Source organism: Echinops telfairi, unplaced genomic scaffold, assembly GCF_000313985.2.
Source record: "Echinops telfairi isolate 266 unplaced genomic scaffold, ASM31398v2 ScPeMD7_5;HRSCAF=22, whole genome shotgun sequence".
NCBI lineage: Eukaryota > Metazoa > Chordata > Mammalia > Afrosoricida > Tenrecidae > Echinops > Echinops telfairi.
The window spans coordinates 33,422,644-33,445,630 of NW_022103901.1; the positions used below are offsets into that span (position 1 = coordinate 33,422,644).

General features: G+C 49.7%; 1 protein-coding gene across 1 annotated transcript in view; it reads right to left on the reverse strand.

The window, feature by feature from the left end:
• Positions 1-22,567, reverse strand: part of TFAP4 (transcription factor AP-4) — a 45,020-nt gene extending 22,453 nt beyond the window's left edge. The window contains exons 1-2 of the mRNA XM_045286043.1: positions 22,345-22,567; positions 19,085-19,175 (exon numbers count right to left, since the gene is read on the reverse strand). Coding sequence (XP_045141978.1) covers positions 19,085-19,175; positions 22,345-22,567 — 314 coding nt within the window. The remainder of the gene's footprint in view (positions 1-19,084; positions 19,176-22,344) is intronic.
• Positions 22,568-22,987: the final 420 nt, after the last annotated feature.

The following is a 22,987-nucleotide window of genomic DNA, read 5'->3' on the forward strand; positions in this document are numbered from 1 at the left end:
AAAAGAAAGATGAGGCTGTCTACTCTAAAGCTTTATAGCCCAAAAAACCCAGAGAGGCAGTTCTACCCTGCCCTAGAGGGTTGCTAGGAGTTGGAATTGACTCAAAGCAATGAGTTTTGTGGCTATCCTGAATAAATAATAATGCACTGTTAAATAGAGCAACAAAAATGAAAAGTATTCCTACAGAACAAAATATGCACATTTTCAATAAAGGCAAGATCCATGTTCCTGATTTGGCTACAACAGGGCTTCCCACAGACCTGAGTTTTTATTTATTTAGTTTCTCAAGCCTCTTTCCTTAGATTGGCCTCAGCATTTCTGCCAAAGGCACCTTCTTGCATTGCTGCTTCTAGCCCAGGGCCCACTCAGATTCATAAAGTCAAAGACCCCTTGGTTCCCCCAAACTGCTCCTGGCCCTAAAATGCCATCACCACCAACCCCCAAACACACACACACACCAACTCTCTTCCATCGCCTGGTCCTTCCATGCAACACTGAGTCCTCTAACTCCAGGTCTTCCTGCCTGTGAGGCTCAGGGCATCCCCAAGTCCTTTTCAACTTCTAAAACCCGTCCACACCATGCCCTCTGGGGCTCTCAGTGGGCTCTGCAGAATCCTTCAGACCCTCAATTTCTTCTTTCCTTTCTTGCCCTCCTGCTCCTAAATCACCATGGAGGTCAGCAAACATTTCCTGTAGAGGCCCAAGGCCATCATGTTTCAGGCTTTTCAGTCCAGGCGGTCTCCATCATCTCAACCACTCCCTTCTGCCCCATCTTTGTGGGAATGGTCAGAGAGTCCCTGGGTGTGTCGGGCATCTGTGTGTCCCAATAACACTGATGTTCATAGAATTTTCATGTGTCACAAAATAACTCATCCTTTCCAACTATTTAAGAAACACAAAAGGTCTTGATTATTTGGGGGGACTGCTAAAATCACTTATCATCGACTTAGTGGCTTAAGATATTATCTGGAGGCCATAAATTGTAAGGATCTCATTTGGCTAAAATGGCAACAGGAGGTGGTGGTGGCTGTGCCTGCCACAACCTGACCTTGCAACAACAGCAGCTGCTGCTACTGAGTCAACTCCACGGGTGGCGTTGGATTCAGTGGGATTAGAGGCTAAACTCCTGGGTATTTGCCAGACCTTCCCAGGTGCCTTGGAGTGGCCTCAAACCTCCAACCTCTCTATAATCAGCAGCCCAGAGCACGAGCTAGATTTGTACCACTCAGAGCCTCCCTTGCAGTGCTCACTGGTTAAACCAAGCCCTGGCTGCTCAGCCCCTGAATGAGGCTGAGAGACAAGAATTCCTATGACCAAGTTGCTAGGCCAGGCCATGTGCTTCCTGGCCATCCCAGCCTACTGCTAGTACAATTCTGCCCCATTTCACTCATCTCTCCTACAACCTCACCTCCCCTTCCTCACTCTCAGCTGATGCCCTCATTTCCTGCTTCAGAGAAAATAGAAACCTCTGGAAGGGAACTTACAGATGCTCCCATCCCTGGCTGCCTCAGAATCTGTAACCTACCATTGCCCTGGAGCTCTTGAGCATCCATGCAGTCTGTGCACAGACCACCCCACCCCACCCCCGGGGCAGACCATCTCCTCTGCCAATCAAAAGTGTCACTAGCTCCAGTAACTGTTTCTTTGAATGGATTCTCATCACCACAAAATGGTCCTTTTTAAAACAAACACACCTTCATCTTAACATCCACTTCTATTACCTGCCCTGGAAACATTCCTGCGAACAGGTGCTCATACAGGCAGAGCTCAATGTGACTGCACTTTGCTTTATCAACCTTTGATAGAGCAAGTCTTATCAGGGCCATTTTTCCAATGGCAAGCTCTCATTTCATGTTTCTGTGTCCCCTGTGTTGGTCATCTTGCCATATTTCAAACGTTTTCATTGTGCTGCTGCACATTTAACACGACTACCAACCAAAACTATCACTGAGTGATTCTGACTCAGCACCCTATAGGACAGGGTCGTCTGCCCCTGTGGGTTTCTGAGACTCTTTAGGTAAGTAGAAAACCTCATCTTTCTCCTAAGGAGCAGCTGGTGGCTTCAAACTGCTCACTTGGAGTTAACAGCCCAACTTGTAATCACTACAACACTCTAGCTCCTTTAATGGACCACAGTCAAGTGTAAATGTAATTTTTATCAGCACTAGGAAAGCACAACACATTCCTGGTTCGCGTTGCTGTGATACTTGCTTTGTGGCAGTGGTCTAGAACTGAACATGCCCATCTCTGAGATCAAGCTGTACTTTCTTGCCCCCTCACCTATCGCTCCCTCCAGCTGAGATATTGGTATGTGGCCTCAGAACAGCCCTCCTTCCCCTGCACTGCATAATCAGAGACCACCACCACCCCAACTCCTGCCCCCTCATTGTTCCCTGTCTCCAGCCCCACCACCAGTTTCCAAGTAAGAGGTGTATGCGATGGTGAAAAGAGAACCGGTCTGTCCACTCACTGCAGTATTATTCTGCCATGAAAAGGAAAGGCGTTCTGATAACCAGCGAGGACACAGATGGGGCATGGGCCTTGACACAGGCTCCTTTTGTGTGGAGTGGCCCAAAGCATATAGTCCCCAGAGGCAGAAAGGAGGTTGGTGGATGTGTAGGGCTAGGAGGACTAGCACAAAATGTTGAGTGACTGCTAATAGGCCTAAGGTTTCTCTGGAGTGACCAAAAGGTCCCCAGGTTCACACAGCTCTGAATGCTGTCATCGTTTCTGGTGCTGTTTTGAGTTGGTTGACTCACATGGGAGCAGTGTACAGCAGAGCAAAACACTGCCCAGGCCTGCACTACCCTCGCAATCAGTGCTATGTTTGAGCCCACTGTTGCAGCCACTGTGTCAACCTATCTTGTTGAGGGTCTTCCGTCCTTTGGCTGCCCCTCCACTTTAGCAAGCAAGACACCCTTTGCCAGGAACTGGTCCCTCCTGATAGTCTTGCCATCCTTACATCTAAGGAGCATTCTGGCTATACTCCTTCCAGGACAGGTTTGTTCATTCTTCTGCCAGTCCAACGTACACTCAAATTTCTTTGCCAACACCAAAAACCATTAAATTGTATAATTTAAGTGGGTGAAATGTATGTGAATTATATCTCAAGAAAGCAATTGCTTAAAAAGAATAAAAGACCTAATGTGACCAGATGTGCAGGACCCAGAAGCATGGGATCCCCGAGAGCAGGGGTCTCCCCTAAAGGGACCCTTCACTGGCCAGAGGTCTCAGCTGGCTCTAGGGGTATTCCCAACACAAACACTGACCTTGTCCCTGGCTGGCTTCCAACCAGACTTGGGGAGTGCTTGTTAGAGAAGCCCAGGCTGACCTCTGGGAGGGGTTGTGGTTCAGTTCCAGACCACGGCACTAAGGCAAATATCCCGAAGCAAATGAATCCCACACTTTCTATTGGTTGGTTGGTTACCCAGTACAGGCAAAAGTTATGTTTACACTATAATCCATGAGGTGTGCACTAGCAGGATGAAAAAGCTCCAAATATCGTGAGAATGACTCAAATAGAACCCAGAGGCATGCCGTGAGCACTCACTGTTGGGAAATAGTGCTGATACAACTTGCTCAATATAGGGTGGCCACGAACCTTCAATTGGTGAAACACAAAAAAGCAAAGCACAATGAAAGAAGATCTGCTTGTGCTAAATATAAGAACACAGATTTAGAATCACTGCCATAAATAGAGCTGTGTTGGCACAATGGTTATGCATTAGGTTGCAATCCTCAAGATCAGTAGTTCAAAACCACCAGCTGGCTCCAAAGGAAAAAGATGTGGCTTTTTACTCCCATTATAGTTAGTCTCAGAAATTCACGGGGGCAGTTCTGCTGCATCTTTTAGGGTCACTATGAGTTGGCATCAACTTGATGGCAGTGAGTTTGGGCTTTAGGGGGGGTCAGAAATGGTTAGGGAGGTGCTGGTTGTGGATTCTGAAACTGCAATGACTGTGTGTGTGTGTGTGTGTGTGTGTGTGTGTGTGTGTGTGGTCGGGAGGGGGTGGGATGGATCATTTTCATTTATAAACTTGTATCCTCCATGATTATCTGCTGCTCTGCCTTTTGGACAAAGTCCTCTACTGCTGGGTAACAAACTGTTACACTTTAAAGGCATAAGACCTCTCACAGGTCAGCATCTATAAGCCAGGCTGGGGGCAACCCAGCTGAATTCCTTCCTCAGGGCTCATGAGAGTCTCGCTCAAGGCTACAGCCTCACCTTGGCCTCAGGTTCTCTTCTGCGTCCTGTGGTAGTGTTGTAGGGCTGAGGTCTCCCTTGCCTCACTGATTGCCAATGGACAATGTCATCAGGTGGCAGGGACCATCCTTCCCAGGCCTTCAATCTCTTCAACTTCTGCAGCCAGCCGGAAAGGACTCTGCTTTCAAGGGCTTGTGGATCAGATCAGGCTCACCTAGACAGACTTCCTCTCTTCCAGTCCACCAAATCATGTGGGAAAGTCTAATCCACGAGATATGATATTCACAGCCAGAGGCTGGCAATCTACTCCCGTAAAGATGACAGCCAAGAAAAGCAAATGGAGCAGTTCCACTCTATAACACATGCAGCTGTCACTGTCATGAGTTGGAATTGACTTGACAGCAATGGGTTTGGGGCTGTACTCTTATAATCCCCAACAACTCCTGTGAGAGAATGAGGGGGGCTGTGAGGATGGTATAGGGAAAATTGAGGGGCTTTCCTAAAAAACATACAAAGTATGGTAGAACCTAACTGGAAACTTCTGTCCCCAACGTTAATCTGAGGCTTCTTTGCTCTATGCAAAAATAACCAGGTTCAGAGAGATAGACTATGTGGTTTCAGGGGTCCCAGGATGACCTGGGGAGGGTAGAGACCAGCTATGGGAGCAGGGACAGTGCCCCACAGAAGCCAAGCATTCAGCGTGGAAGAGGATCCCTAATGATCCCAGGAAATCAGAGTGGGGACACATACCTCTATGGAACCAAGAATCCAAGAACCTCCAATGCGCAGACTCCATCTCCTGTTCTAGCCCAACAAAGCTGAGGGTCCCTGCCCCCAACCACCAGGGGGCGTGTGATGCACATGATGCTTTATGTACAAGCCAAGTGTGGAAATATTTGGGGAATCCACTACAAGGTAAAGAAGTGAAGACACATGGTTACAGGCTACCCTGTGCCATGCCCTGCTGTTCCCACTGGGTTTGTCTGGAGACCCAAAGACCCTCACTCCTAGCTACCTGTCCCCTTCCCTCAGCTGAGGTATCCTTCGCTTTGATCATAAACAAGTCCTTCCACTTCAGCATCTTCTACTTATGCTGGTAGCAGGTCTATTTCAGGTGGCTGGACTCCATCTCAAGGGACTCTCCTGCCCATTCTCTCTGGTCCAAGTGGCCTCATTCCCAGGCCCAAGGCTTCAGCAATTGCTGGGGGTGCATCCCTACTTCCTCCACTTGTGCCCCAAGCCCAGTGGTTCTAACACTGAGCTCCTCCACCCCATACTCCCCAGATGAGTTCTCAGCCTTTCCCAGGGAAAGTATCTCTCCTTTCAACATGTTAACAAGGAGGGAGCAGGCGTGACATCTGCTTCCATTATATGCATGGCATTCCCTTGTGGCCTCCTGGCTGGACTATCTCTGCTTCATTTGGAAATGGCTGTCTTTCTCTGACACGTGACAACAATTAGTCCAAAGGACTAATGGAGCATGTGAAACTCAGGCTCTACAAATCTGAGACCAGAAGAACTTCATGGTGCCCAGCTACTACTACTGACCATTTTGAAAGGGATCATGATAGAGCATCTCATATAGAGTGGAAGAAAAATGTGGAACAATATTACAAATCATAAAAACACCAGGTTGACTGGTCTGACAAAGGCTGATGGAACCCCCCAATACTATGGTCTTTAATCACTCATTAGATCTAGAACTAAACTCACCCTCCAAGCTCTACTTTCAGGCAAACAAACACCCACCCCTGTTAAATTGATTCTGACTCATGACAACCCTACAGGACAGAGTAGGACTGCTCCATAAGGGTTTTCGGAGTGTGACTCTTTACCAGACTCCCTGTGAGCAATTAGTAGGTTTGAACCGCCGACCTTGTAGTTAGCAGCCCAACCCTTAAAACCAAACAGTAGACAGGTGTCAAAGTCTGATGATTATAACCAACTGATCTGCTCAATATCTTCATGGCTCCCATCAAAACCCACTCCCGCCAATTGGATTCCAACTCACAGTAACCTTACAAGGCAGAATAGAAACACCCCATGATGTCTCCAAGGTTATAAATTTTTACAGAAGCAGACTGACACATCTTTCTCCCTCTGAGTGGCTGGTGGGCTGGAACTCCTGACCTTTCTGTTAGAAGCCCAGCACTTTAGCCGTAGCTTCCTCACTGCTCAAAGGTTCCAAAGCCCAGATTCCAACCCACACCCAGGCTGCCACTTACCAACTACCCCTAGGAGTCACGGGCTTACCTGGTGCCCTGAACTTACCCCCACAAAGCCACTTTGGGTCCTGGGGGTCAGGGAAGGCCAGGTGCATAAAGAGAGCACTCCTAGGTATTATGAGTGGTCTGGAAGGGGAATGTAGCCTCCAGTAGAACAAGGTCAAATAAGCAGTCTACTAGGCTAGCAGCACCAGGATATCCCACAGGGGCCAAGGAAGGTTTCCTGGAGTGTGGCTTCCAGTTTCAGCAGGCAAGTCGGCAGGGAAGAAGCCAGCCAGGGAGGTGGGCAGGGAAATAGGGAAACAAGTAGGCTGGCAGGGAGAAGGATAGCAGGCACAGAGTGAGGCAGGATTCCAGTGAGACAGGGAGGAAGAAGGTGAGAAAAATACTCAAGAGTAAGGATTCAGACAGCTAATGGGGCAAAAATCTCTTTCTTGTCCCGCAAATGTGCCCTGGTGGCTCCATGGATTAAGCAAGGGCAGCTAACCCACCAGCTGCTCCTCAGGAGAAAGAGGCAGCTGTCTATTCCTGTAAAGATGGACAGTCTGGGAAGCAGTCTACTAGGAAACCATACTACTCTGTCCTAAAGGGTTTCTAGGAGTCAGAAGCAACTTGAAGGCAGTGGATTTTTCTCCCCTTGAGACCCCACGCCCTCCGTGTATGTGTGCCCATCCCACCCCCTAGGCTTCCACCAGCACAGCAGGGGTTAAGGTCTGTCTGATACAGCAGCCTCTGTGGTGCTGGTGCCAGTAAGTCAGAAGCTGAAATGTGAGAAGCAGGACCCAAGGGAAGGAGGGAGGAGGGGAGAGCCTGGGGGATCCCAGGGGGAGGGAGTGTCTGTAGGACTGCCAGAGGCTGCCTGGTAGCTCCCACCCTTGGCTGCCTCCCCTCTGGCAGGCTGCCTCTCTTGGTCAGCTCATGAGCTATGGCACCCCCTCAGGTGGTCCATGGTCATGGCTGGCACCAAGCCCTCCCACAGCAGATACCCATCTTTGCTGCTGCAGATCTGAGGGAGGGGTAGTGGTGAACCACCAGAGAATGGGTCAGGGCTGCCAAGCACTAGGTGGGCAGGCAATACTTGGAAAACTGGGCTAGGGTAGGGGAAAGACCAGTAGATCTCTCAGGGTCCGAATCTCAGAGGCTTGACCTTAACTTACCCAATCAGGCCTCCCATTACTGAGTGGGGGAGAGAAGCAAAGACACCCCACTCTTCCTAGGTCCTGGGAACATGATGGGGACCAGCGCAAGACAGAGGTGACAGGCACCATTTCTGGTCCACCCACCAGCAGCATGGGCCTGGGGGTAGGTCTGAGACCCCAATTCAAAGATGAGGAAACAGAGGTTCTGAGGGGCTCAGTCACCTGAAGGAGCCCCTACTTACTGGACCTTCCAGGCCCCCCAGAAGATAAATGAAGAAAAGGCCTGTAGGGGCCATAGGCCCAGGCATCATCCCTCAGATGGCATGGCGAGAGCAGTCCTAGGAACCCCAACAAACAGGAGGGGGCAGTGACTTAACCACTCTGTGAGGAAGTCCAGGCTTAGACAGCCCCCAGAAGCAGTTGGGGAAAGGCCTGGGTCTTTGGCTGGTCGCTTGGCAGCAAGAGGGACTTCCCTGGGGGCCACTTACAGCAGCACCACTGGGCAGATGACCAGGTCTATCCTTACCAGACAAGTGACCAGCACTAACTATCCTTGGGGGACCTGGCATGTTCCTGGGATTTGAGATCGCCATGGCACTCCTCTGAAGAGTTAGCAATGCTGACCTGGCATGAGTGTTGGGAAAGGCTTTGCCAATGACCACACAAACGCCTCAGGAGGTCCCTCAGGAAGCCTGTTGGCTACGGACCAGGGAAGCCCAGCTCCACAGCTGGATGAGCCCTACCACCTACTTTCTGAGCCTCCGCTTCCTCATCTGCAGGAAGGAATGATGCAGAAGTACTCAAACTAAATACCTACGTCCACCAACAGAAACCTGGACACCAGTGTTACTGCACCATTTCACACCCCAAAACCTGTGTGCACACTCATGCTCCCTGCAGCTCTTTTCACACTAGCCAAAATTTGGAAACTACCAAATGACCACATGGTCTATTTAATGGAATATTACTCAGTCATGAAGAGAGATGAAGGCCTGTCCCCTGCCACAACACAGATGTTCCATATAAACACAATGCTGTATGAAAACCAAAATTAAACCAAACACACAGTGTCATCGAGTAGATTCTGACTCATTGCTACCCTATAGGGCAGGGAAGAACTGCCTCTGTCAGTTTGCAAGACTGTACTCTTTACAGGAGCAGAAAGCCTCATCTTTTCTCTGGCGGACTGGCTGGTGGTTTTGAACCGCTGATTTTGCTGTTAGCAGCCCAACATGTAACCCTCTATGCCATCACAGCTCCTGCTGCATGGAAAGTCAAGGGTAAAAGGATAGCTACTGTGGACTCTCACGTCTGTGAAATATACACAAACCACAAATGTCTGGAGCAGCTTTCTCTGTCGTAGCCAGAGTGGATGAAGCCAAAGACCCACCAACTGATGAATAGATCAATGAAGTGTGGTATGAAAAACTAAAGCCAAACCGACTGCCATCAATTCCGATGCACAGTGACCCTGTAGGGCAGAGCAGAGCTTCCCCATGGGGCTCTGGGGCTGTAAGGCTACCATATCTTCCTCTAAGAAGTGGCTGTTGGGCTTGAACCACTACCCTAGCTAGCAACCCAACACATAAGCCTACTGTGCCACCAGGATTCCTTAATTTCCTGTGTCCCTGTGGGATACAGAAAGGTTTTTTCCCTGATTGTCTGCTGCTTGCTAGCACATGGTGGGCAGTCAGCTGCATAGTTCTCTACCTGAGGGCATCAGTCATCCAGAGCAATCAGACTCTTGTTTGTCCCACCATAAGTGGGGCACACTCCCTACTGATAAAGATGGATGGTGGATTGTTTCCCTGAAGGAGAGCCCATAGGCAAGGTCTAGCCAACTCATTAGGCTGCCATCTTGAGTCTAGGATCAGCCCATCTTGTCACATGTGTACCCCTAGCTCATCTTCTTCCTGTTATGTATGTGGTTACCTGTAATCAGGGGGGCTTGCATGCTCCCTAAGGATAAATAAGCCTTGGTTAGAAATATATTCCCTCCCCTCTCCCTTCTCTCTGCACGGACTTGGTTGCTGAGATCATGGCCGTCCCAGAGGTGAGCATACTACCATGAAGTATGTTTGGCCCCTTTATCTTCTCTCTTATCTCTGTCTTCTATGACTTAGCTGTGATTTGCTCTGATCTTTATATATTATTGCCGTACAGTTGCACCTACGAACCCCACTCAGTTGTTAGAGGCTGGTTTACTCTAACAGTGTGCCCACACAAAAAGGCAAACTCACTATATCAAGTCAATTCACTACCCTGCGGGACAGAGTAGAGCTGCCCTACAGTGTGGCCAAGGCTGTAAGTCTTTACAGAAACAGACTGCCTCATCTTCCTCTGCCACAGAGCAGGTTCAAAACTACCAAGCTTTCAGTTAATGACCCAGTGCTTTAGCAGCTACACCACCAAGGCTCCTTCTCACAGCCATACAATGGCAGGCATGAAGTAGTGATACCTGTTACAGTGGAGGTGGACCCGGAACACACTATGCTGACTGAACAAAGTCAGAAAGGAAGGGTCAAGCACAAGGGAACTTCAAAAGGGCCCAGGGGGACAAAATATCATTTTCTTATGTATTTCTCTTGCTGTGAGCTTTGGAAACCCCTCATATCTTATGATCCCACTAATATGAAATGCCTGGAATAAGCAAATAGACACAGAAAATAGAGTAGCAGTTGCCTAGGGGTGTGGGAGGAACCCTGGTGGCATAGTAGACTGTTAACCGCACTTTGAAACCACTAGCTGCTCTGTGGGAGAAAGACAGGGTTTTCTACTCTTATAAAAAGTTACTGTTTCGGCAACTCAGAGGAACAGTTCTACCCTGTCCTATGGGGTTGCTATGAATCAGAATCAATTCAATGGCAGTGAGTTTGGTTTGGTTTGGTTTTGAGGGGCAAGGGAAGCACTTCTCTAGTAGCTTAGTGTGTTATACATTGAGCTGCTGCGAACCACAAGTCCATGTTCGAACCTACAAGCTGCTCCCAGGGAGGAAGATAAGGCTTTTTACTCCTATAGTTACTCTCAGAAATCTATAGGAGCAGTTCTAGTTTGTCCTATTGGGGGTGCTGTGAGTCAGAATAGATTCAAGGGCAGTGAGTTGAGAAGCAACAGGGCGGCCCTAGATGAAAAGGGTTAACCAAAGGTTGGCAGTTCAACCCACCAGAGGTGCCTTGAAGAAAGGCCTGGCAATTGGCTTGAGAAAGACTAGAACCTAGAAAACCCCAGGAGTCACAGTTCTACTCTGGGACACACTGGGTCACCATGGTTGGAGTCCACCTGACGGCAGCTGTTCCGAGGCTGTGAAGAAGGGGAAAGACTGCTAATGCAGGGTCTCCTTTCACGGTGATAAAAAACGTCCTGGAAGGCAATTGTGGTGGTGGTTGCACAACTCCATGAATACACTCAGAACCACTGCCCTGGACTCTGTAAAAAGGCCATCTTGGCGCCATGTAAATTACATCTTAATCTGGGAGAAGACATGCTCAGAAAGTAAATCTGCTTTAGGATGTCCTTTGGCTTCTGGGAGTCTGTGATTTAGTAGACAAGACCAGACACGCACGTTAAAATGAACACCCCGAAGAGCAGGGTAGAAGTTGGGGTGGAAAGGAGGATGTGCTGCTGAAAGGGTTCGGAGCAGGCCAGGGACCATGAGCAGGCATGAGATGGGCACAGCCAGAGTCACTCTGAGCGAGAGTCACAAGTACACTCTGGGCACAAGAATGGGGCCCTGTGGTGGCCTGCAAGGCTACAACAGCCTACTCCAAAGGCCTCTCTAGGAGGCAGGGTTGGGCTGAGATGTGGGTAGCCTGTAGTATAGGATTGGTAAAACAGGGGCATCCCAAAGCTGAGTTAGATCCCAGGGTCACACTCTGGTCCTGAAGCTCTACTCTTCCCTAGAATATTCTAGGAGGTGCTTTACTCGGTTCTCCAATTTCTGTGAAAACCTTGAAACAAGCCTGCCCACCCTCCCTCTAGAACTTTCCCAAGGTATCTGGTGACTGGGTACAGAGTGTTCTCTTCTGGGAAACCCCAGATCTTGGGGCACCCTTACCGCTTTCCCTCAGGGACCCCAGATTCCAAGTGTATGCATTAGCCAACCCATCAGCGCACCTCCCTCCCGACATCAAATGACCAAATGGGGCTGCAGGTAGGGGCTCATGGTGCAGGAAGGTGCTTGCTGCCAAGGGACTGGCCTGTGCCTGCAGGACGGGCAGCTGAGGCCCCCATGACTGGGGCAGAAACTGTAATATTTGCCCCTTACTCCCTTCCTGGCTTTCTCTGCTCCACCAGCTCCCCATGGAGTCCCCTGGCCCTCTCTGAAGAGAAGTCTAACAATACAGAACTCCTTGAAGGAGAAAGAGAGGAATCCTGGTAGAGCACTGCACAGCTAAGCACAAGGTCATTCATTTGAACCCATCAGCCACTCTTTAGGAGACAGATGAGGCAGTCTGTTTCCATAAAGATTTGCAGTCTCAGGAATCTTATGGGGCAGTTGTACTCTGTCCTACAGGGTCCCTCTGGGTTGGCATCAAGTCAATGCCGTGGTGGGTTGGAGGAGAGAGAGGCTGCTGAGCCAAGCCCTGTCCTTTCAGCAGATAGAGTGGATACCAGAACCAGCCATGGGGGAGGGGGCACAGCATTACCTCTCTGTATACTCAGCTGACTCCCAGCAGGCTCTGAGAGTCTGAGCTTTCCAGGATTCTTGAAGGCACTTCACTGCAGGAGCAGATGGCACATGGAGCCCCAAGAGGGCACAGTGCCTGCACAGACTCGTGGTCGGATCTAGAGCAAAATGTCAGGGAGATAGGGGTCTGCTGCATTGGCCCTGCCTTTGCCCACTGTGTCTATTTAGCTGCTGGGGTGGCTACTGCCCCAGATCCAACCCAGTCAGACCCAACCCAGTCCTGAAGGAGAGGAGCCCGGGCCTCCCACAGAGGGCCATAAGAAAGGAGGACACAAGCTGGGTGTTGTCCTGGAGTTCCCCCAGGAACCTAGCCTGGAGTCAGCAGGCACAGAGGACACTGGCCCACTGGGGGGTGCTCACGTCCCTGCGGCTTTTCAGGAATATGAGCTGAGAAGTAACAGAGTTGTGTGAACAGAGCTCATGCTTGCCTCTCTGCTGCTGGGACTGGGACAAGGCTGAGAAGGTGTCTCCCTCACCCCCCCAGATACCACCTGAGTAGGGACTCTGGAGCAGCAGGGTAGGGGACAAGTGCCTCATCTGCCCCTCAAGCAGCTCAATGGTTCTGTCTGACCTGTCTGACCTTCAGACTTGGCATCTGCCTGCAGGACTCCCTCCCCTCCTGGAATCCAGCATCCAGATGTCAGCATGAGGCTGCCTATGGTACCACATGGCTCCTCTGAGTGAATCAGCCGCATTCCAAAGGTGCAAAGGCAGACACCACTCCCTCCCTCTCAGCCTGGGCTGCAGACTTCCTCCCCAGCCAGACCAGGCTTTGGGCTTCTGTTCAAGACACTCTTTTGGAGCTGGAACAGAGAAAAAGAGGCAGCGCCAGGGCCAGGAGACACCCATCCCTGTTCTTGCCCTGACTGCGCCAAACACTGGCCCGCCCAGACTCAATTCACCCTCTGGCTGCTATCAATATATATACAGTTCCCCACCACTCTGGTCGGGATCATAATAAGACCAAAACCAAAAAATTCACTGCCATCAAGTTGATTCTGACTCAGCAACCCATAGCACAGGGTAGAACTACCTCCTGTGAATTTCCGAGACTAACTTTTTAGGGGAGTGGGAACCCTTGTCTTTCTCCCAACTACTTTCTCTGAACTGCTGACCTTGGAGTTAGTAGCCCAACTTGTAGCCACTATACCACCTGGGCTCCAAAATAGGGCAGGGTCAGTGAAAAAATGTGGAACAGAAATCACCATCGCAAAGGAGATCAGACTGCCTGCTCTGATAAGACTGGAGGAACCCCTGAGACTGTGGTCCTGAGATACCTTTCAAGGCTGGCACTGAACCCACCCCTGGGATCACATGGCAGCCAAAGGACAGGCTTATAAATGTACAATAGCACCTGCAGTTACATGCTCCTCCTCACAACAATTTACCACAGGGACCTACAGAGCAGCAACTGGCCCAAAACATAGCTCAGAAGGCAGGAAAAGATGGGTCAGTGGCCGTGGGAAACCCAGGGAGAAGTGGGAAGAGAGCTGTTACACTGGGGCAATCACAACCCAGGTCACAGGGGGAAATGTCCTACATCGTTGCATGCAAAATTAACATGCTTTGTAAATTTTCAACCAAACCACAATAAAATATTCAAATATATACACATACCGTATGTACTTGAGTATAAGCTGAGTTTTCCAGCACATTTTTTTTCTCATTTTTTTCTTTTTTTTCTTTTTTCCCAGCACATTTTTAATGCAGTTTTTGTGGTAAAATTAGGTGCCTCTCAGATATCCGGGTCACCTTATACTTGAGTATATATGGTATATCCATTAATTCAACAGGTACTTACCGAACACCTACTATGTGCTCAATATGAGTAGCCCTTGCCCTCATGGAATGTTCAGTATAGAAAAGCCAAACAAAATCAAGTTCACAGACACAAAATAATTCCAAGTTACATATCAGAATGGTAAAGCAAAGAAACAAGGGAAAGTTAGATGGCAAAGGGGAGGAGAGAAGTATTTGTTGGGAGGGGTAACAGGTAAGCCAAGGCCTCAAGGATGAACAGCAAGCCTTCTATTACCAGTTCTCTGCAATTGTTTTAAGAAAACTGGAGTGATATTTTAGCCCCAAGTCACTTAGGAAGGTCTTGAATCTTCCTCCTGCTATCAGCATGAAAGTGGGGAAGGCCACTCAGGTTTTGTTTTTTACTGCTTTATTGAGATACAATTCACAAGCCATGCAATTCACCATTTTCAAGTGTACAATTCAATGACTTCTAGTCTATTCCCCCAGCCCATTTTGAACTTTGTCATCATCCTTAAAAGAAACCCCGAACCCATTAGAGCAAGCCCCTGTATTCTCCCTCCCCTGGGGGACAGCCTTCAATGCAGCCTCTATAGAGTTGCCCATCCTGGAAAGTCCCCATAAATGGAACGAGACTGGAGGCATGACTGGTTTTTCACTCAGCTGGCCGCTTCTGAGGTTCCTCTATATCAGCGTGTATCAGTGCATCCCTCCTCCGTTTTCTAGAGAACACTATAGACATAGGCAGGCCATGTTTTGTTTATGCCTCCATCGGTGGGTGGATATTTTAATCCTTTCCTCTAGGGCTAGTATGAATAGTGCTGCTGAGAACATCCATATCCAAGTTTCCACAAGGAACCAGGTTTCCATTTTTCCTGAGTATACGAGGGGGTACCCAAATAAATCCGGAGTTGTGCTGGACAGAGCAGAGCCTTCATAATACACATTTTTCCCACTAGGTGAGCAACTCACTCTGTTAGTGCACCCAGTGGCATCATCTGGGAATTCTCTCTGGTCACAGTGAATTCTTTTGAGTTTTACTCAAACCTCGTTTTTTTTTGTGATGGCCAATTTAAGAGAACAGCATGCAGCTGTGAAATTTTGTTTCCTGCTTGGGAAAAATGCCGCAGAAACTGTTGTGATGTTGAACACAGCTTACAAGGACAGCACTATGGGAAAAACTCAAGTATACAAGTGGTGTTCTCATTTCAAAAGAGGTGAAATGTCTGGGGAAAGAAAGTACCACCCTACATGTTGATACCATATATTCCCTGATTCTGTGAATAAATTTGTGAAAGTGCATGTATGCCTCCTTTAAAAAAAAAAAAAAGAGGTGAAATGTCAATTGATGACAAATCTCATTCTGGATGTCCTTCAACTTTCCGAACAGACGGAAATGCAAACTTTCTATTTAGAGGTTCTGAAAAGATTGTGTCCAGTGTGTGACCAAAAAAGGCCTTATTTGTGGCAGACAGGGGACTGGTTTTGCCACTTGAACCTACTCATGCAGCCATCTTCAGTGCACCAGTTTTGGGCAAAAAACAGCATGCTTCTCTTGCCCCACATGCCTTACTCACCTGACCTCACTCTGTGTGACTTCTTTTGTTTCCTCAAATGAAGAGGGACATGAAAGGACAGAAATTTGATGATGTAGAAAAGGCAAAGAAAAAAATGAGGGAGGTGCCATCAGCCATTCAAACAGATGAGTTTGAAAAATGTTTCAATGCCGGGGGTTTAAGTGGAGAGAAAATGTTTTGAGAATGATGAGGGCAATGAATGTACAAATGCTCTTTACACAATTGATGTGTGTATGGATTGTGATAAGAGTTGTATGACCCCCTAATAAAATGATTTAAAAAAAGAAAAAAAGAAGAAAAATGTTTCAAAGAATGGAACAGCAAATTTGACCGATGTATTAAGTGTAATGGAGAATACTTTGAAGGTGATAAGGTGGTTTTGTAAAAAAAATAAAAATAAATACATAGCTTTGGGAAAAAATTCCAGGTTTTGTTTGTATCCCCTACCCCCCTACACCTGAAATTGCTAGGTCAAGCAGTGACGTTCTGCTGAATGTTTTGAGCAACTACTAATCGGTTTTCCAAATTACTACAGCAGCCCTTTACACTACCACCAGCAGTGTAGGCATGTTCCAGTTTCTTCAGCACCTCACCAAAATTTGTTACCGTCTGGCCATTCTAGTGGATGTAATGTGGTGCCAAGCTGCCATCTGACCTTAGTTCCCCATAGGCTACCATAGGCTGAGGCACAATAAAGAGGGCTCTCAGCCTTTGGACCTCCAAGACCACCATGTAGATCCTCTTCTGGGGTCCTTTTCATTTTCAGCCCAGGTCGTCGGGAGAGCTGTGGATGATGGAATGACATCAGGGAACCAGGCTGTTTAATGCTGCTGTAATGCTCACAGAAAAGCTGGCAGGATCTTGGGAGGATGGGCCTGGGTGACCCAAGGACAAAGGATAAGGCAGATGACCTCTCCAGACTGCACTTCCACCCCTCCATGCCATCCTACCCCCAACTCTGATGAGTCCAAAGCCTTTTAACCAAAAGGCCTGCTTTCACCCACTTTTTCCTCCTAAGGGTCATACCCCAACTCAAGTCAATTCAGCCTCCTGGCCTTCTACATATAGAGGTGGGGAACAGAGCTGGGGGAGTCCTGGGTATGCTCCCCCAGGGTGGGGAGGGGAGAAAAGGGGCTTGGACAGCTTCCGAGAGAAATACCTCCACAACTCTGTATTTCCTTCTCTCCATCAAAATGGAAGCTCCATGAGGGCAGAGCTGCCCAGTAGCAGAGCTATAAACGTTTGATGACAAAGGAACTAACAGTGTTTGTTAGGCAATAAAATCTCCCCCTGCCCCCAGACATGCATTGGAATCCTAACCTCTACACCTGTGGCTGAAATCCTATTTGGAAATTAGGTTTTCTTTGTAGTGTTAATAAGGTTTCATCAGTGCACACGGTGCGAATTCTAATTGTTGCTGAGTAATGTAAACCAAACCCCAAACTCAAACCTGTGGAGTCATCCAACTCACAGCCACCCTACAGGATAGAGAACTACCCCATAGGGTTTCCAAGGCTGTCAACATCACAGGAGCAGATACCACGACCCCCCTCTCCCCCCCCACCCCCAAAGAGCTGCTGGGGGGTTTGAAGACCCAAGCTTGCCACCCTACAGGATAGAGAACTACCCCATAGGGTTTCCAAGGCTGTCAACATCACAGGAGCAGATACCACGACCCCCCTCTCCACCCCCCCCACCCCCAAAGAGCTGCTGGGGGGTTTGAAGGCCCAAGCTTCACGTTACCAGCCTAGCAAATCTCCTCAAGTGATCCAAGGAGCAAAATCAACACAGTCAGGCAAGATGACCTGGGATAGACAGACACTCCCTGAGGCAGCCCAGGAGCTCTGAGGATGGCTGATCACTAGAAGCTGACAGATACCAGAAAGGACCCCTCCTACTGCCAATGGCCTGAATTCGTACCTCTGGCCTTATAAATTTGGTAACAGATGTTCTTGCGGCATTTCTGTCACAGCAGCACTAAGACACAGAGACAAGTAGAGAAGAAGTGAAGGAAGAGAACTGAGTTGGGAGTGGGGTCGGGCAGTGCGGGACACAGATAGAAAGCAAATACATGATGACCAACTAGGTCTAGAGTCAACCTGGGCCTGAAGTCCACCGCTACCACTTCACAGCTGTATGCTCTTGGGGACTGCTTTCAAAAAGCTCACTGCCATCAAGTCAATTCCAATTCACAGCAACCTTAGAAGACAAAATAAAACTGCCCTGCGGGTTTCTGATACTGTCTTATCTTTATGGGAGCAGACAGCCTTGTCTTTCTCCCATAGAACAGTTGGGAGTTTCAAACTGCTGACCTTGCAATTAGCAGCCCAACACAAAGCCCACTGTGCCACCAGTGCTCCCTTTGGGAACTGCAGTGGGAAGGGAGGGGATTGATTACATGATATGGTTCTTCTAGTCATTGTCCTTGTGATTCCTTCCAGATGACTGGTTGGGGCTGTGTAAGTGTGAAGTCCACCAAGGGGACTACATTGCTTGTTAATGGTGAAAATAAGGTGCATGGCACCCTTAAGGTAGAATCATGCAAATATAGTATTCAACTTGCTGCCATTGAGTTGATTCTGACTCACAGGACCCTACAAGACAGGCCAGAGGTTCTGAGCCTCTGTTTTAGGAGGAGTAGAAAATCTAGGGCATTAGAACAGACTCCAAGGGCAGAGGGCAGGAAAATGAGATAGGGAGAATGGTTGTATTTGAGGAAGGAATAAACAGTTTCTGGCAGGCAAGCCTGGCTATACAGAAAACAAAACAACCAACCAGTTGTTGTGAAGTCATCTCTACTCACAGCTATCCCAAATGTAGTTTTCATTGGTTTATTCTTTTTTAAAGTTGATCACCAAGCCTTTCTTCCAAAGAACCTCTGAGTGGACACAAACTTCCAACCTTTTAGTTAGCACATGAGTGCATTAACTGTGTAGTCTACCCAGAGACTGTCTGGCTACTCAGACCAGGCCCCTTAAATATGACTCTCATTCCTCATCAGGCTGTGAGTTCCAAAAAGGCCCCAAAGAGAACACAAACAGCTAGAATGGGAGGCCACTTCCTCTCAAACCAGTCTATTTTGAAGAACTCCAGCAGGTCAACTTAGCAAGCCCCTGAAACACAGGCCTGGTGTGCAGAGGCCGGTGGGCCAGGTGTCAAGGTTGGTGGACTCTTCTAAATGGAGGCTGTATGTAGGGGGGGGCGGGGGAGAGGGGAGGTCCCTGGTGGAGACCCAGAGGGACTTAGGAGCTAACAGAACCACCATACAAAGATGAACTTGCTGTCTGAGGACCAGGTGAGAAGGGGACTCTAGCAGAATTGCTGGTAGGACTAATTCAGACAAGGGAAGACTGGCTGACAGACTGCCTGGCTGTGGAGGACCTGGGAAGGGCCATCACATATTCTGAACAGGGGAGGGCTCAGCTGCTGTGGACAGTGTTCCAACAGAGTTAGGAATGTGTTTAAATTCAGTCACAGAAGACAATTACACACACCAGGATGTCTTCCTCAGGCGGCAGTGGCTGGAAGGCTCACGAAGGGGTTCCTCCTTGCGGCTGCCTGGCTGGGAGGTCCAGGATAGTGGTTGTTAGTGGGTCATATGGTCAGGAATGCAGAGCCCTGGGAGCCGACCCAGACTTGCTAATTCGGTACGGAGTTTGAGCACCGGACTGGACTGAAGACTGCTTATAGCCTAGAGGGGCCAATTCAATAAACAGCAATGCATTGATGGTGACTGGCTGCCTTAAGTCGGGCACACAGAGGTGACCCAGAGCGAACCAACATCTCATCTCTGGCATTCTACCCACATAAGGAGCCCCATGACTTCAACCCCCGCACCCTGAGCACCACCCTCCTCCCCACAGCCTACCTAGTCAGGGGCTGAAGCTCCAGCTGCTCCCTCTGAGTTCAAAGCCAAGGGTGTGTGGATGGACCCTTGGGCTACTTAGTCAGGAGCTCCAAGTTCAAGGGCACATGGGCTCCAGATGCCACAAGCTAGGATGCCACAGCCACCCACCTGCTCTGTCCCCACAGCATCTACTGTTCTAATTCTATCAGTCCCACCCTGAGAAGGAACCCAGTGATATGTGACAGATGCAAAGACATGGGGATAAGGCCCAGGGACTGTGTGGCTGAAAAGAGAGAACAGCAGAAGGTGTCTTCCAGCCCCTCTGGGCATCATCCCCTCTACCATCCCAAAGTTCCTGTTTGTGTGTGTGTTTGGGGGAGGGGTGTCTCTGAATAAGGAATACATTTCAGGAAGCAAGTTTAGCCAAATACAGTTCTTCACTTCTGCTTGGGTGAGTCCAACAGAGCCCTGATGGTACTGCTGGGTAAGCATTGGACAAGCAACCACAAGAATGGAGGTTCAAACCCACTTGTCATTCTGGGGTCAAAATTGAGGCTGCATGCTCTTGTAAAGATGTAGCCTTGGAAATCTTGAGTAGGTTCACTAGGAGTCAGAATCGACTTGATGGCACTGTTTAGTTTGGTTTTTGGAGGGTGGGTCCAAGGGGTCCTGGTAGTACATGTGGGATAAGCACTGGGCTACTAACCAAAAGGCTAGTGGTTTGGTCCCTTCAGCAGCCCTGAGGGGAAACACATAGCAGTCAGCGTCTGTAAAGATTTACAGCCTCAGAAACTCTCCAGAGCAGCTTTTCTCTGTCCTCCAGGGTCGTTGTAAGTCACTCAGTTTGGGCGAGTCCATTTGAGGGACAGGAGCTGAGTACTCAATCAGTAAAGTGAAGCTCTTTTGGATCCTGTACCACCAGTACTTTAGACTGGCTGTACCTAAGAACTGCCTATCGGGGCCTTATTTCAGGTCTCATCCTCAAGGCCACACCTGGAAGCTGGGCCAGATTAGGGAAGAGGGTGAATTCTAGAAGCAGAGAAGCCACAGCATAGTAAACAGAGCTTTAGGTGGCAGTCGGATGCCCAGTGCAGAGCAGGCTGGGCTGTCTGTTCCTACTTCCATTTCACTGGGCTCCCTGAGAAGTGGGTCGATTTTCCTCCTTCTGCACTCACTGCCTGGTTGCCTTGCTTCTGTTCCTGCTCATCCTCCTCAGCTCCTGCCCTCCAAGACCTGATTTAAACCAACTCCCAAGGCTGGAGAGGTGACAAGCAATTCCCAACAACAAAAAAGGTCTCCCGGGAGAAGACATACTGGAGAAGGTTCCAGCCTCAGTAGGCTGATTCCTGGGCACTGACTTCGGCTTAGCTGCAGGGCCCAAATTGTTGAGCGTGCACTCCAGCTGCCTGGTTTTGCAGCAGTAGGCAGCAAAGAGAGCTGTGCCGCCCCCGCCTTCGTGTTAGACACACAAGACAGAGCTCTCACTGCCTGCCCTCCAACTCCTGGAACTTTGAAGGAAACTGAAGCACAGAGTGGAGGGGCCTAACTTGCTCAGATCACCAGCAGTCTGCAGAAGGAAGCTGGCTCTTCTCTCCTGGGTTGGCTGCAGGCAATAAGGTCAGTGTGAGCTTGAGCAAGTGAGTTATCCTTCCTGGGACTGATTGCCTCCAAGATAACAGGAGTGTCCACCTTCCCTGCCCAAGGGCTGGCTGAGGTTGGGAGAGCTGGCAGGCATCAAGAATTTACAGATGCCTGGTGCCTGGCTCAGAGCCATGAGCCACCATCACACTGCTGTTCAATACAGTTGAGTTGGTGTCCACCTCATAGAAACCCTACATGACACAGCGCAATTGCCTATCAGAGGGTTTCCAAGGCTGTCACTTGTCCAAAGCAGGTCACCAGGGATTGAGGCAGGAGGTTTCAATCACCAACCTTTCCATTAGCAGCTGGGGATTTGAACCACCGTGCCACCAAGACTCCTTGAGCCAGGTCAACCCAAGACCATTGTTGTCATTCAAGGCAATCATGTAGGTTATGATTCATAGCAACCCTACGATGGAGTAGAACTACTTAATAGGTAGTAGAAGGGCAGGGGAGGAAAAAAAAGGGGAAGTCCCTTAACAAGGTGGATGCCACAAAAGGTTCCAACAGAATGGTCATTGTAAAGGATGGTGCAGGACCAGGCAGTATTTCCTTCAGTGGTGCTTGGGGTCACTATGGGGTAGCTCGCACTCAAGGGCATCTGACAGCAACAACCTAGGGTTTCCTAGGCTGTGATCTTTATGGAAGAGCCCAGGTGGTTTAGTGGGTTATCTGCTGGGCTGCTAACCACAAGGTCAGCAGTTCAAAATCACCACCAGCCACCCCTCAGGGAAAAGATGCGGCTCTCTACTCCCTTAAAGAGTTAGAGTCTTGGAAACCCCAGAGGGGCAGTTCTACCCTGTCCTGTTGGATCACGATAAGTCTGAGTTGAACTCAATAGCCAGGAGTTTTAACATCTTTACGGAAGCAAGTCACCAGTGTTCCTACTGACCACAGAGCCATTAGATGGGTTCCATTCACTTTTTATGCCCTTCACTCTTGCCACACCAGCCTCAACTCCCTGCTGTTCCGTCTGGAGTGTTCTTTCTGGAATGTTCTTCTCTTAGTTCCTCACATGGTTTGCTCCTTCACGTCCCTCAAATGTGGACTCAAAGGTCACCCTTTCTGTGACAGCCCCCAACCCCAGTCACCAACCTCTTCTAGTACCTTCCATGCTCTGCGTTCCCGCCTTGGGACCGGCCCCCACCTGTCACCGGGCTAGTTGGCACGTGAGCTGAGGGAGACTAGCCCTCGCTGGAAGCCCGCAGGCTCGGGGCCGCGGGGACTCGCGGGGGCCGACGGCCGAGACACACAGGGCAGCCCTACCTGAGCCGGGGCCGCGGGCGCCTCCCTCAGGGCGGCTCGGGCGCACGGCCGCCGAGGTCACGTCCGGGGCGCGCAGGCCGGAAGAAACCCCGCGCCGCGCCGAGAGGCGGAGCGTCCTCGGCCACGCCACGCCCCCGGCCGGGAGCCAGAGGCGGAGGCGGAGTTGGAGGAGCTGGTGCCGCCCCGCACTTCCGCTCCGTTCCTCCCCACGCCCACCGCTCATTCATATTCATGAGGCGGCCGAGGGGCGGAGCCCTGGCCTGCCGGGGCGCCCCGCCCCGGCGGAGCCTCAGGCCCCAGAGGGGCGCCCCCGGCTTCCGCCTCGGGGAGGGAGTTTCCACTTGGTCACGACTCAAAAATGTCTCGCTCCGGCTCCTCCGCCCCTTTGCCCCTGCCCTGGGGGCCTCCCCTCCCAGGAGAGACGTGAGGAGCGAGGTCAGGGGAGGGCCGGCCCCTCCTTCAGACCCAGGACGGCGGCCAGACCCCTCCAGTCTTGAAATTAGCGCTTCTCATTAGCATTCTTTAAAAGCATAATCTTTTTCCAATTGAGCCATCTTTCTGTGCCTGGTCTTGTGTCCTTTATAGGAGCCACCTCTTTTAACCATTCAATATTCCCCCTGAGATTGCTATGCCATCACTCCTG